At 38.3% G+C, this 16,363-nt stretch overlaps 1 protein-coding gene across 1 annotated transcript in view; it reads right to left on the bottom strand.

The window, feature by feature from the left end:
- LOC131052125 (phosphomannomutase) overlaps positions 1-15,637 on the bottom strand; it is a 54,175-nt gene extending 38,538 nt beyond the window's left edge. Inside the window, exons 1-2 of the mRNA XM_057986726.2 lie at positions 15,238-15,637; positions 12,251-12,342 (exon numbers count right to left, since the gene is read on the bottom strand). Of these exons, the coding sequence (XP_057842709.1) occupies positions 12,251-12,319 (69 nt within the window). The 5' untranslated portion in view covers positions 12,320-12,342; positions 15,238-15,637. The remainder of the gene's footprint in view (positions 1-12,250; positions 12,343-15,237) is intronic.
- Positions 15,638-16,363: the final 726 nt, after the last annotated feature.

Below are 16,363 nucleotides of genomic sequence, written 5' to 3' on the forward strand. Positions count from 1 at the left end.
ATGTGTCCATAACATTTGTCACCATCTAAAGTGAAAACAACTAGGCTTTGCAATGCTGGGCAGCTGCACCCTTGGCTTGAACATTTTACTCCAATTGTCATCTTCATCCTATTTGTCTTGGCTACACTCATGAGGACCTCAACCAAGAGTGTGGAAAGTTTTTGTTAGAAGCTCTCATCAATGGCCATCATTGGCATCAAGATTGTGGTGATTCCATCCAACTTAGATTGGGTATCCTAGGCCTAGACATGTGTAACATCCACAAAATTCATTGCATGTTTTAACCCACCACCTGCTTGAGTGATATTCTTTCACTAGCTCCAAGGATGTTGATAGTGTAGCTCTAGTTTTAGCTCCAATTTGATCATTTATCTCCTTTTCCATGTCCCTCAATTCACTAATATATTGATGGAGCTATGTAATAGTGTTATCTTGCTTTAACTTCTTTTGTTGTGCAAATTCCAAGTTGGTTTTGAGGTTACATTTGCTAAATTTCAAACCTTCAATCTATGTCTACAATACTTGCATCCTTTGCTTTTGTTCATCCACTTTCTTTATCTTTTCAATTTGTTTGTCCAACTCACTAACCTTTAGATTAGAAGCAATGGCTCACTCCTCTACATCCTCCTTTCCTACCTCTACAGCCTAGGTTCTCTGATATTTTACTCCCAACTCATCCATCTACTCTTTAATCCTCTTTTGATGTTGGATGACTTGGGAAGTCAAGGATTCCACTTATATTTTCGCTAAGTAATGTCCTTTTGCTTGTCACTCATTTTGGCAATTAGAAAATTAACTTGTGCTTTGAGAGCATCAAACTTGTTTCTTAGAGCAATGTTGACCAACTTAATGATAGAATTTATTTGCTTCTCTACCAGCAATTGGATCTTGAGGGTGGGAGCACTCAACTTTAGCTCTCTTAGTTTTGCCTCTATAGATATGGCCGTAGCCTTTAAGTTATTTTCCTTGTCCTTTTCTTTAGCAACTATTGCCTCAAATAGCTTGCCAACCACCATCTTTTGCATGCTACTAAGCTCCTTTAAAGCATTTGCTTCTATGTTAGCATTATGGAAGCTTCACATGATATATGTGACATTCACCTTAGCCTTATCTAAGGTCTATTCAACTTCCAAGTAATTAGTGGCAACTATGTGTGTGCTTTCTTTCATTAGCTATACTTAATCAACCCATCCTGCTTGCTCCTTTCTAATGTTGATGCCCCACATCTAATAGTTAGTAGGCTGCATTTGTTCCACTAGTTTGATAAACTTAGGGGTGATGCAAGAGAGGAACATAGTTTTGATGCTGAGCATCATATTTGATATGCATCCTATAGTAACCAATTGCTTGGCAGTAATAGCTTTTTCTCTTTTATCCTTTTCATTTGACTCATGCTCTAGTCGTTGCATCACCTATCGATATGTGACAAAGCCCTTGACCCAGATGGGGATGATCAAAAGTTGAAAGGGAGAAATTGGAGTGAAAAATTAGGCTTGAGGGGTAAGATGTTATGGAGGCTTGAGAAAAAATAGGAGTGGACAAGGCTTGGTATTGAGAAGAAGGAAACTAAACCAAATCTAAATCTAGGATGATGTGTCCCTTGAGAAGATCTTATTGGCCTAGTGGGAGAAGATGAGGAGGCGGGAATGTAGAAGAGATCTACTTCCTACTAATACGCTCCTTGGGTCTTTGTCCTTTTACTCATCCCTCCAATCACACTCTTCTCTTTTCTTTTGGAAAAGGCACTCTAGGCACTTAGAGTTGGCTACAAAGTTGATTTCTTACCTCTAGTGGATGTCTAAGTTTGCCTTGTACATTCAATGCAGCTTCTCCATGTTGGTGCGAAAGGGGTATTGTACCTAGTAAGTTCGACACCTAGGTCTTAATCACACATGTTACTTAAGTTTACTTAGGGAACACATAGGATACTTCCCACTTTTAGTGGATAGTTATCATTTTTCCACCTTAAATGGACAATGAGTTATCGTTTTATGTCTCATATCATAAGATTAAGATACTTGCAATCTTATGATATCTTATCCCTTGCCTCGGCCTATATAACCACGGGGTTCCCTTTGTAATAATGATTCATATTGTATATTTGCATTCTTGATAGGAATACGGTTTATTCTTGTCATATTGATCTTCTAATTTCATTGTGCTTCCATTAGGCCTCTAGATCTTAGGTGGTTATCTCCATAGCCAAATCCAACATGGAAAAAAAGCTTGTGGCGTGCCTTTGGTTAATCTTTTTGAGAGATCTTGTATTTTCTTCAAGCATTAAGTATGCTCTTCTCTTGTGTTTCAATGCAAACTTGAGAATCAGAAAGGTGTGATAGAAATATCAAATTATGAGAGGTCCTCTTTGTGGCTTTGTATTGTAGGTCAAAACTGAAGCTTGTTGGTGCAAATCTAAGCTTACCATTGCGTTTAGTGGGTTTGAGAAAGTCAGTTTCAATAGCAATCATGTAACCAATCCACAAGTTTCCAGCCACCCTCCTAGGGTTCATTCAAGCATTCAATAAAGTGAAAAACTAATAATATGATCATAGAAACGGGACTCGCCCAGACTTGCCTAAACTCGGCGAGTCCGAGTCGGAGTCCGAGTCATGCTCGCCGAGTCTCTAGGGCTTGGACTCAGACTCACCGAGTTGGCGAGTTTGGCTCAAACTCACCAAACTCGGCGAGTCCCAAGCCTCAAACTCGGCTACTGGCTGGGTTAGTAAAATGACAAAAAAAATACAATTTAAATTTTTTTTTTTAAATGAATGGTATCGTCTTTGTTCACTACAACCCTCGCCTGAGAATGAGAAAAATTAGGGTTACAACATGCCAGCCAATAGAAAAATAACACCTAACGGCTTTATTAAATGATAAGTTTTTTTGGCCTCGCGGGGCGCTGCCCCTCGACCCCACCTTGTATTGCGACAAGGAGTGTGCAAGGGGCAATGCCCCTTGACCCCACCTTGGGGGCGCTACCCCCAAACCCCCGTCGAAAAATATGAGGGGAAACTGCGTCGATAGAAGTAGGGAAAATTTAAGCTCCGAGTCTGACACTGATTGGATCGACCAGGTAGATATAGATGCTGAGACTGTAGCCATGGCAGAGGAGGAGCGGAGAGCACGAGCACAGACATGAGATTCAGAGGCAGATAGTGACACGGATGTTCCTGATGTTGGTGAGCATGGAATGGTGTCACGGAGAGCGGCTATGGCTGTCGAATCATCCAAGACCTACCTTAGATGCCTTCGCAGGGGGCTGGGGCCGGAGGGTGCAGGCTCCTCCGAGCCATAGGCTTGTAGTTGTATTTACCTTTGGTATTTGTATGAAACATTTGATGATGATCATATGATGACATGGATTTTTTATTCCATGAGTTTTGTAATATTGTATACATTTGACAATATTTATATATCTATGTTTGTTATTTCCTTCAGCTACAATTTGCGTTTGTGTATGTGATTGATGTATACTTGTGTATGTAATCAAATGAGCCAAGTTTGATGATGTTATTGTGTCTTTAAGGTGTATTCAATAAAGGGTGCCTGAAACAAGTTTTAAATATTTAAAAATCTCTAAATTTCTTGAGTTTTTCACTTTCCCGAGTCTAGCCGAGTCTGGAGCCGAGTCTGACGCCGAGTCCCGAGTCCGAGACCGAGTCGGCCTTGCCGAGTCCGAGTCCCGTTTCTTTGCTAATAATACAAAATGGCATTTATTCATTCAATAATGTTGGTTTGGGGCGACTGATCATGCTAGCAATGTATCCTCATCGAGGTTCAAGGTTGGGCCCTAAGCGGGGGTTTGGGGGTGTAGCCCCTGAGAAATTTTTTTTTGCTGTTTTTTTTTAGAAAAAAAAACTGACATTAAAAAAACCCTAAAAAAGTCGACATTGTATGTGTTGTGATGTCTTCACACATCGCCCAATTGCAAATGGGGACCCCCACTTTGTTTTTCTTTCTAGGGCAGTGTTGTGACGTTTTTACACATCGCCCCATTGCAAATGGGGACCCTTGCTTTTTTGCTTTTTAGGGTTTGTCTTTTTAGGTTTTTTAGGGTTTTGTCAGTTAGCCTTTGCATTTTGAGTGTCGCCGAGGGGATCACATGGATAGCAAGTCCAGCTTGAGTGATGTCTTGATCCTGAAATGTGGCTAAGTCCTGATCCTGAAATGTGGCTAAGTCTAAAAGTCCTGATCCTGAAATTTGACTAAGTCTGGAAACTGAAAAACCTCCAAAAACTAGATTTTGCTATATAACTCCTGGAGGTCTGAAACCACTCTCAAACATCCTGAAAGTATATATGGAATATAACTTAAAGTATAAGTTCTTATACTTAAATGTTATATTCCATAAAAATTATCTTGATAGAGAGTTCAAAAAGTCAAATTTCGCTCCTGTCCTTCACTGAGGATCCAGAGCGAAAAGCGCTCTTGTCCCTCTCCAAGGGTCCAAGGCGAATCACTCCTGTCCCTCACCAAGGGACCAAGGTGAAAAGGCCTATTTGAGTCATTCCTGGCTTTGTTTGGTCAAATTGAAACATCAAAGGCATGGTGAAGGACGAAATGAACGTGATAGAGCATCCAGACTTGATCAAAGGCAATGAAATGATGGAGTATTTGTCTAGAAAGGTAAAAGCGCTCTTGTCCCTCACCAAGGGACCAAAGCGATTTTCTTTATATACACACCTTTTAGACCTTTTTTGGACTCGAACTCTTATTCATGGTGTGTAACAAGATGATATCTTCCTTAGCCAGGACATTTCATGGTGAAAAGTGAAGCATTTTGGCCTAGAAGACAAAATTCGCTCTTGTCCCTCACTGAAGGACCGGAGCTTGAAATCCAAATTTGCATTATCATTGCAAGATTTAAGTAATTTTGCGGTTTGAGGAGGCCAAGGGAAGCGATTTCTGTCTGTTGAATATAACTTGAGTGGGCCACAAAGGAGAGAATCAACCCAAAAGACAATAGGCGCTCCTGTCCCTCACCAAGGAACCAGAGCGATTTTCTCACAAGGCAAATTTCTTGCAAGGGTAAGGCAAGTTTCGTGTTTGAAATGAATGAAAGATGGCGTAATTGGTCCATTGAAGATAATCTCGAAGGCTAACAAAGCACAAGAGAGCTTATAATTGCAAAATCGCTCCTGTCCCTCACCAAGGGACCAGGGCGAAAAACCTAAAAGACTACCTCTCCTCCCCAAATTGGGACAAATCCAGACCAAGGCACGAGATTGGAATGATATTTAATGTGCTTCAAGAAGGAATGGAGTTGCAAAGACCACAAAATTCGATGAAAATTGGCTAAATCGCTCCTGTCCCTCACCAAGGGACCAGGGCGAAAATGTCCTAAGGCACTTCCCTTCTAGAGATCAAATAAAATTAAACTCGAAGCTCCAGTTAAAAGTACCATTTAAATGCCTAGATGAAGTTTTGGACGAAAAAAGGAGATATGCAAGGTCTAGATTGAAAAATCGCTCCTGGCCTTCACCAAGGGTCCAGGGTGAAATTGATGATATCCTTCATTTGTTGCATTAATTGAACGTTGACATTCCTTGAAATTCAACAAAATTTGCTAACTTTGGAATATTTGAAAAAAATTAATTAAATTGGCATTTAATAAATTAATTTTGGGCCTCAAAAAATCGAATTTCTATTATAAAGGCATTTAAAATTAATTTTTGTGAAATAAAAAATTAAAAGTTGAGCGCACAAGGCATTATTTTGCCTTTATTTGCTAGGTCAGCCTACTCCTTTTGAGGTTTTATTTAGTATTTCACCTTTTATTTGCTAAGTCGGCCTCATGGTTGTGGAAGGTAAGCGCTCTATATATTGGAGGTGTTTTTTCACAAATGCAAATCATTCATTCATTGTTTCAAATGCGATTTGGAGAAGCAAAGAAGAAGTGCGAAAGCTGGCCTATTTGGAGCGAATTTTCCTCAAGTGTTGAAGACTTAAGGTGGTGGAGTTGATGCTTGTGAAGACTAAAGGAGGCGCATTTTGCTAAAGGGAGTCTTGATCTACATTTTGCCTAGCAAATTCACCTTATTTTTGCATCTTTTTTTAGAATTAATTCCCAAATGGAGATATCAAGATGGCGACTCCCAAGCTCGAAGGATCTACAAGTCGGAAGGCTCTCCTCAAGGAAAATCAAGCCAGATCAAGGACGACCTCCTCCAGTCTAGCATCGACAAGGATGGCCTTCTTTGGACTAACGTCATCAAGGGCGACTTCTCCAATCCAGTATTCCAAGGCGAGGTACATCAATCGTCCTACACATCAAAGACGAAAGAAGTTAGAACAAGGGTTCGTTGAAGAAGCAAATAGTTCCAGATGAATGAATTAAAGCTAGCTTCTCAACAACATCAAGTTTAATATCTACCAAGTTACAAGTGTCAGACGAGGTGGCATCCTAGTCATCACTTCTCCAGTCAGTGTGGTCCACCTCAGCACGTCCAGATTCAATGTACCTAACTCATGGAAGGTGACACATACTTCGATGTACCTACCCCAGCTATTCATTGGTGGAATTTTCCAGAGAGGACATGTGTCCAAGCAATACAATTTTATCATTGGTCAAGCATTAAATGTTATGTAATGGTTGTAACAAACCCTAATTAGGGTTTTCATTGTAAAATCTTGGCCATTGATCTTAAATTGATCTTAGCCATCGAATTGTATTGTGGGCACTATATAAGCCCTGGCATTTCATTTTGTAAAGGCAATATAGAAGCAGATAGATAGAAATAATAGAAAGGAGTTAGTAAATAGAGAGTAGTTAGAAGGTGATTAGAATAGCAATTAGAATAGCGTAGAGAGAGAAGGCAAAGATTGTTGCCAAGATGTTGTTGTAAGAAACTTGTAAAACTTCATTGAAGAAATGGTGAAATTTATGGGTCTTCGACAATTTGCATGGTCTTTATACTTCTCATATTTGATTTCATGTTATTAGATGAGTGGAAGAAATGTGCTTGATTGATGGTGAAATTCGCATATCCATACTACTAGCAGTTTGTTGATTGCAGACTTGCCTTGTGTAGTCAACTGGAATCATTCAGCTTAAGCTTAACTTCAATTGTCGTTTCTTCATTGATATGCATCAACTTGATGGTGTCTACGCTTGCAGTGATGATTTGAACATCATAAAGCTTTCCTTCGAAGATCGCACTAGCCTTGTGGAGATGGTCCTGCGATGTCAAAACAAGACTTAGTTAGAATTTCATCAAAGATCATTCATTGTTCCTACATTCTTAGTATTAGGATTAGATCCTCTCCTCGCCCTCGTCTTTTTTTTCCTTTTTCCAAATCAAAGCTAGCAAGAGCCTGCGTTCCAGCAATATTCAAAGCAGATCAAACGTTCAATCATCAAATGTAAGTCCCCTTGTGATTCCAGCAAATCACATCATACCACAAAGAGCTTATCCACACGTAGAGATCCTACAACGAAGAACCTTGGAGTCATCCTGATTGATCCTTTTTCGAAATATCTTCAGCAATCAGAGGCTTTATTCAAGAGAGGATAAGGTACCCTTGGGTATTTTATTCTGTGTTTGATAGTGTACAAAATACACGTCAACAGGCAGTACTTAGAGTCTTTTGCTATTAGCCTTTGCATTGGAGAGGTATAGCTATTCAAGAGGCCAGGAGTTAGGAGGATAGCCCGTCTTGTGAGAGGTGAAATGAAGTGGTGGATGAATGGAGGAGTCTCTTAGATTGAGTCTAGTAAGCAATGCAGTGTTTCCTTAGACCCAATTATACTTCAATGAGAGGTGAGATTCGGGAGCAAAATTTGACTAAGTATGCTAAAATTTCCTTTGTTCCAGTCTCGAAGCGAATTTTGCTTCCATTGCCCTCTTTCAGGAGCGAAACCCTTCGTTGGGCCTTTCAAGTCACTAAATTTACCTTTAATCATCATGAGATGTCTTGTTTTGAGTAAGGAATGCAATGCAAGATCAATAACCCTGAATTTGGTTAAGTACGGAGGCAACTTCCTTTGCTCCCTACTTGGATTGAAATCCTCTTCCATTGCCCTTACCTTGGAGCGATGTAGATTTCCTGAGCATATTGGGGGAGATGAGTAAGTTTTAAAGCCTCTAGCATCATTTTGATCATAGAAGAAGCCAAGAGCATCATCATTTTGGTTAAGGAATGGAAGGGAGAAGACAAATTACGGTCACTTCCATTGCCCCTCTCTAGGAGCGAAAAAAACTTCCATTGCTCTCCTTTGAGAGAGAATTTCGCTTCCATTGCCTTTAGTTGAGGGTGAAATCATATTCAAAGCAAGCATTGAGGGCTTTTGATAACCTTTTGTGCATGAAAGCTAAACCCTAGGGTGCAAGTTAGTAAGACCGGGCTAGAAGGTAAGTTTAAAGTCACTTCCATTGCTCAAGATTGAGGGTGAAAATCATGTCCATTTCTCCCTAGTTGGAGCGAAATCCACTTCCTTTGCCCTTGGTTTAGTGCGAATTTTCTTCTAGAGCCCTACATGAGCATAATGCAATGCACTTGAGTTGGTAGACTGAAGGTTGATGAGTAAAAAGGAGTTAAGCTTCAACTTGAAGTCATTTCCATTGCTCCTCCTTTGGAGTGAATTCTACTTCCATTTCTCCTCATTGGGAGCGAAATTGCCTTCCTTTGCCTGAATTTGAGAGCAAAGTTGATCTAGAGCCTAACTTAAGATTGAATTGATGCCTCCTTCACTTGCATAGATAGCAAAACACCCAAGCTTGAGTCAATGAAGGGCAAAATTTGATCAAGTGTGAGAGAATTTCCATTGCTCCTCTCGAGGAGCAAAATGTTCTTCCATTGCTCCTCATTGGAAGTGAAATTCACTTCTATTGCCTCAATCTTAGAGGGAAATCATCTTCAAGACATCTGTGAAGGGAATTTGACAACTCTTGCATATGAGGACTTAAATTCAAGAGATAAGTTGATGCCTCAATCTTAGAGAGAAATCATCTTCAAGACATTTGTGAAGGAAATTTGACAACTCTTGCATATGAGGACTTAAATTCAAGAGGTGAGTTGATGAATGAAGAACAAGAATTTGGCTAAGTATCAAAAAAATTCCTTTGCTCCCCTCTAGGAGCAAATTCTTGTTCCATTGCCTCTCTTTGACAACGAAAAACTCTTCCTTTGCTCTTAAATAGGAGCGAAGTTGATTTCAAAGCTCTTCTTGAGGTTATTTGACCAATTTTCACCCATGGATGATTGGAACCTAGAATTTGAGTTGATGGATTGGAGATATTGAATGAAATTTTGACTAAATGGTTACCTCCATTTCCCTTGGAGTGGAGCGAAATTGCCTTCCATTGCCCTTCTTTGAGAGAGAAAATCATCCCAAGGCAATTTTGATGACAATTTCAAGTATTTGACATGGAAGAGATGGCGATTTTGAGACATGAGAGGTGGAAATCTAGCTTAATGATTGAAATTGATGAACTTCCATTGCCTTGATGTTGAAGCAAAAATCACTTCCTTTGCCACTTTGGAGGAGCAGATTTCCCTTTTGCTCATTGAAAGAGATGAATATGCCAAATTTTGCTGTGTTGGAAAACTTCCATTGCTCCCTGATTGGAGCGAATAAAACTTCCTTTGCTCCTCATTAGGAGTGAACTTGATTTCCATTGCTCTCACATTGAAGCAACTTCCATTGCCTATCCTTAGGAGCGAACTTCCCTTTGAATGCACTCATCAAACCTGCAACACATAAAAAATCAGAGATCATATTAAATTAAGAGCATATAAAGGTTATATATCATGCGTGTTTGATACCCATTTGTTCATTTTGCAGAAAGTAAAGAAAGAAATCAAAGGGACCGGGTTGGAGGAAGATCGGAACAAGTATCCCAAGGAGGAAATTTTAACATCAAGGTCAAGATACAAGGCAAGCATGACTTCAAGAGGAAGGATTTCACTAGCAAGCACAATGATATCAAGGAAGGTGACTATACAAGAAGCATTCACTTATACAAGAACATGATCCACACATCCAAAGATGTGAATGAAAGAATCAACAACATGAAGGGAATCACAAAGAAAGATTTTCAAAGGAGTGAAGAAGCAGTTATGACATCAAGAGTTCATTCCAAGGTAATATCAAGATTCAAAACTGAGAGGAAGCCAACATCTACACCTTGCACCTTCATGACGTTCAGCATTGAGATATTCAAGAAGATAGTTTCAAAAGAGTTAATCAAAGTTAGAAGACACACCTCGATCATCATCGCCCCAACCTTTGAGCAAGTGAATAATATTGAGTATCAAGAGATATTGCTCAACATTTCTTCATGATGATCTACAAGTGCAGTTTGAGGTGGCATCCCAGTCACTGCTTCACCAATCAGAGGGTTCCACATCAACATGTCCAGATGCAATGCACTTGAATCGTCCATGATGGCACAAACTCCAATGTACCTACCCCCGTTTTCTATTGGTTCACATTTGGCATTGAACCTAAATGTAATTTTCTCATTGGCTAGAGGGAGTTGCTTTAAAAAAACCTAATTAGGGATTCATTGTAAAATCTTGGCCATTGATTTCTAATCGATCTGAGCCTTTGAATTGTAATGAGCTCTTTATATAAAGCTCAAGCTCTCCATTTGTAAAGCTGAATAGAATAGAATAGAGAAGAGTTAATAGTTAAGAGTCAATAGTGAATAGTTGATAGATATTAGATAGCAAGCAATTAGAATAGATTAGGAGGAGGAATTGTTGTTAAGAAGTGTAAATGCAGATACTCTTTTCATTGAAGTTATGGGGAAACGTGTTATTTCAACAAGTCCCATGGTTTCTACTTCTCATTTACTTTCATGTTGATTAGATTGAATGGAGGAAGTTGTTGAGTGCATTTGCGTGGAATCCATTTAGTCCATACCACTAGCCTCTTGCTGATTGTAAGTGAGCCCTGTGTGGTCAATTGGAATGATACGAACTTAATTTCAAATTGTTATATGTCCATTGTTTACGCATTAACTTGAATGGGAATCAATGTTTGATGGTAATAATTTGAATATCTTTGAATTATCCTTAGAAGATTGCACTGAGTTTGTGTCAAATCGTTCAATTTGATGGTAAGACCTTGCCCAGTAGGATTCCATCAAATCATTCACCCTTCTCTTACATTCTTAGGAATAGTGTAGTCTCCCTAAACCCTATGCCTTTTGCTCTTTTTTTTATTCTCCAAGCAAGTAGATAAAACCTAAGTTCCAACAATTCAAGCATTCATGTACAATGTAAGACCCCTTGAAGAAACAACAATCACAACAACCAACTATGCTTATCCACACATCGTGATCCGACATTAGGAACCTTGAAGTTATCTCGAGTGATCCTTATGCGAATCTTCAGCATTTGAGAGACTTTGTTCAAGAGAGGATAAGATACTTTTGGGTATTTTATTTTGTGTTTGCATGTGCCTAAAAAACACATCAACAGTATGTTGCCCTAAAAATTGTATGTTATAAGTGGCTGGAATGTAAAAGGCATTGTAATGGTGTTGTACTGTTTTATTGGATAATAAGAAAATGTTGGATGGCTGTGTTCTGTGGATGCAACCCATCTTGGGTGAATCACGTTAAATCTCTGAGTTATTTGTGTTGTGTATGATTCTTCATCTTTGTGTATTCAAATCTGCATATAATTGTTAATTTGTATTTGCTCCGGATCTGCCTAAACCCTAACAAATAAAGTGAAAAACTAATAAATACACCCTGAGTTGGCCTAGTGGTGGAGAACTTGTGCTCTTGTAAGAGAGGTCATAGGTTCAAATCCCATGGGGGGTAAGGTATGTATGCCTTGTTTCTAGCACAGTTAACTGCCTCCTGCAAGGAGTATGGGGTAGTCCCATATTGCTATAAGCCATCTATAGACCCATATACAGACCGCCCAGCATCGTAGACTATAAAGGAATCTTTCTTTATTTCTTTCTTTCATTCAAAGAAATCTATTAAGTATTACAAAGTTACACAACTTATCTCAATTAATAGGCATTCCAAGATAGTGAAAAAAATTCAGATTGATATTTCTCAATAAGATTCATTTATTCAGTCAAGGAAGTGAATTCTGCACTATGAGAAAATCATTTATGTGCAGATGAATGAACAAATCAAGCTGGCATTCACCTACCATTGAAACTGGTCAGCATAAAGTTTAAAAGAGTTGAATTATACCATGTACATGCCATTTCATTACCAATGATTTATGTCAAAGTGATTTTTGAATCATAAATAAGAAAAATAAAAGACAAGAAACAGAATACCTTTCTTGCAAGAGTAAGGGTGCCATCAACATCAAACAAAGCAATCACACCTGGCTTTCTCTCTGCCATCTTATTCAAGCAGTAAATTGTACCTGCAAAAGTTAGAATGTAAGTAAACATCTAGAGGAAACTTGAGGTGCAAAATAAAAAAGCCTGGTGACATTCTTGTAAAGTTTATCCACGATTTTCAGAAAAATTAGGTGCCAAATACAAGTCACAGATTCAGAAAACTTTATTCTGCATAAATACTATAGAAATCTGGATTGATTTGAATGTAAGGATATCAAATTTGTAATCTAGATATCACTACGTAGACAATACATGCAGTCCAGGAGGAAGGTTTTTCTGCAACTGTATAGAGCAAACAAAGGTCTTGAAAACCATGTGAAAACCTTGGAAGCATGGCTTACATGGTAAGCTGTGGGAGATTTAAAAACTGGACTAGATATGCAAAAGGTGACAGTGCTCTCAAAATTCTCATTTTCTCATATATGCTTGAGACTCTGGCGCATGAAAAAAATTTACATCCATATTCTCTATCTCAGAACCTTTTGTAAGCCAATAAAATCCTTTATAAGTTTACCACCTTGAATTTTCCCAGAACAAGTCAACCATGACTTTTTTCAGAATTCTTATATCAACCCCAAAAAATCATTTTTAGATCCATAATAAAGTAAGTTTACTTTAACTGTTAGAATTGCCATTATATACTTTAAACTCCAGAGGTAATTCAGAGAATCAGACTGCACACAGACCATATGTCTCTTGCTTTTTAAAAACTATGGGCAATTGGACTTAGGAGTTAGATGATATGGACCTTACCAATACACAATGAACATACAAGATGCCCTTGAAAACATCAAATGCTCTAAAATATAGTGATGATGAAGGAAAATCTCACGGTTTTCTTTCTCTAGATCCAATTATATCTGCCTGTTTTCTTTCAAATACAAAACCATTGGTGGAGGAGATTACCAAATAGGTTTCTTCATCAAAAGATTGAAATAAGGAACCTAATAGCTAGCTAATCATTACAGAAATAAACAAAAACAGCCCTTTATGGACTTCTCTAGCTCAGCGATTGCATGTAAGTTGGATAAGAGCTCAACAGAACAATATTTCTGAGATACTTGTATTCTCAACCTGAACTCATCTTACAAAAGAAGTAATCTGATATTAGTGCCTTAAATTGTGATCTTAGTTCCTTCAAGCTGGTATAGTTCAAAAAATATGAATTGAATGGCAGTGGCTTGATGGTGAAAACTTCATAGCAGCACTACTTCATGACTTTATGACTAAGAGGTGTTGAAAATAAATAGCCACATCAGATTATACTTGATTAAATTTTAATGTTGCCTAGTGGCAATTAAAATTTAATAACTTAAAGCGATTACAATAATATAACTTGTAATCATATGAGACTCGTCCTATTTGGGTGTAACGTGCTAAGGCAACATGTAACTTGTGATGATATGATAGGTCAAGACCTATTCATGTAACTTGTAAACAGAATTCAAATTTATTGTATTTTGGCGCCAAGTTTATTATAGCCGACTAAGGCAAATAAGTTACTTGTATCTCCTATATAAACAAGGCGATGTAGTCCATTCTACACACCAATTATGCATTCATCCAATTCAGCGATATGATCTGCAAGCAATTCAAGACACAACGAATATACATTGAGGGCCTGCCTTTATACTCTGGGGTCAGCGAACTCACCTTGAAGAATAGCGAATTCACTCTAGCTGTGTGAATCCAGTCAAGGGTGGTGATTATCATCAGATTGAAGGACAAGTCAAATTGTGATCAGAATTCAAGATTCAGATAAGTTAGTTTGTTCATGCCCTAAGTGGGCAAATTTGTACTTGGCTATCCCTTGACATTAATATAATCTGATCTGAATCTTGTTGCTGGCTTTTTCCTCCAAGAGGAAGGTTTTCCTAGGGTACTGCTGTGTTGTTCTTGTGTTGTTTTTTGTACTGTTATGTGTTGCATTTCCAGTTTCAGTTATTTACCTTCTGTCTGATCACTAAAATTAACATGAGGACCATCATGAAGAAAGATGAAAATCCTTTGGATATATGGAAAAAGGAATATCAACATCACTGGTTTCAGCATTTAGATTAGCTTTCTAGATATGTTCTTAAAATCCATGGATTCAGGATGTTCAAACAAATGGAAAATTGTGAGTTTTTATGAACAACTTACAACAGGAAACAGATTGATAGACAGAACTGAGAATACGATGGGAGGGCAGAGTATGCCCTACAAGCCATGTTGGTGAAGTGGAGGATGAACAGAAAAAGTGTTTAAGTATATAGACTATAGATGAGGCCAAAGTTTGAGGATAAAGCAGATCATGTCGCTTACACAGATATGGAGCAATAAATTGTCATCAATCATAAATGTCCAGTGAAATCAAAAGACATGACACTATCATTTGTCAAGTGTTTCTCATCTTAAAGGTGGATTGTGGAGTACAACCGAAACATCAATGTAAAATTTAACAAATTTATTTTCAGAAACTCTTCTACTAAATATATCAAAGTTCCCTATGCTAGACCAATGCCTTTTCCTTTGTTGACATACATTAACTAGCACAACGCCTCTTCCCTTCTTTACATAAACGAAACTATGACTCCGATTGGAAGATCCCAATCCAATTCAGAGATCAAAAGACATCCCTTACTAGTAAAGACATATTTGCCTACAACAAGGTCAAAACACATCAGGGATCCAAATGCCTTATTTGATCTAGCCAAAACTACAGCTCCTGAGAACAATGCCAAAGTGATGACACATTACAACTCCTGAAAATAACTAATACTTGGAATCCAAAAATCAAAGCAAGCTACAAATTATTTCATTATAATTGGTTTCTTCTAAGAATAAAGCTTTAATTTTCATTTCAGTTGAGATCTAAGTGAAATTCAGATCCAGAAAGAAATTGGTTTGGAGTAGAAAAAAAAAAGGATAGTACTTACTTCAATAAGCTGAAGGTACCGCAACCAGAATGGGAATCACCGGAGCATCTTCCCCTCAGCCTCCGCGGTGGATATTAGTAGCAGATTGTTAATTATTTCCTTGAAAAGCACGCTGTTGTCACTCATTCGACACATGGAAGTTGCAAAAATTTTATTGTCAGAAATATTGTACCGCACGTTGTACGATATTCTGAGGTATATGGAATGAACTCCAAACTCTTTGGATTGAAGCTGCGCCTTTCAAATTCCTATACGTAGCTCGCAAGCAAGGCAGCGAATTCCCAAAAAGGTACCATTCATGCTTCTATCTATTTTCTTTCCACAAGATTCATGCGATTACATTCTTACGAAAATATAATTGTTTTATTCTTTTTATTTTATCTATTTTCCTTCCACAAGATTCATGCAATTACATAATTGTTCTATTCTTTTTATTTTATCTATTTTCCTTCCACAAGATTCATGCAATTACATTTTTCTTTATCTTTTTATTTTATTTTCTTATAAATACAATTCTCTCTCTATCTTTTATATATTTACGCCGAAGGCGTCTCTTATTTGAAAAGGGCAAGGTGATCTTTAAAAGCAATGGTTTAAAACTTACAATAGCCTATGCAAGACGATTGAAGCTCTTTCCGTCATTGATTTTTAATCCTCTCGCTCGCTGTACCAAAAAACATTTATTAGCCATTATTTTGAACACATAAAAATAAATTTGTCTGACAAGTTTTGCAGAGGACACAATGCCCTGCCCAACCATTAATGCACCCGATGATACCATGGGTGCGTCTATTCTGGCTCCAAAAGTGACCTATCGTACCAACGACATGCATCGACATACATGTTCAAGACATGTATACCATGCCAATTTGGCACAATCGTCGGACCCACAGAAAATGATGTGGACTTGTCCTAGACTCCCTGGTTTCAAACGTTGGGGCCCATGTGAAACTACGTGGACATGCCGGAGGATAGCGGATCCTAGGTCGCGGCTCGCGGCGGTGTGTTGTGCATAATACACACATTAAAAGCCATGAAAAACAAACAACTGACGGCAACTGTAGATGATCACGTTCGGATGACAAAACGATGAGAAAAAGAGGGCGCGGGCTTCCAAAACGTGTTG

Source organism: Cryptomeria japonica, chromosome 4 (assembly GCF_030272615.1).
Source record: "Cryptomeria japonica chromosome 4, Sugi_1.0, whole genome shotgun sequence".
Lineage (NCBI taxonomy): Eukaryota > Viridiplantae > Streptophyta > Pinopsida > Cupressales > Cupressaceae > Cryptomeria > Cryptomeria japonica.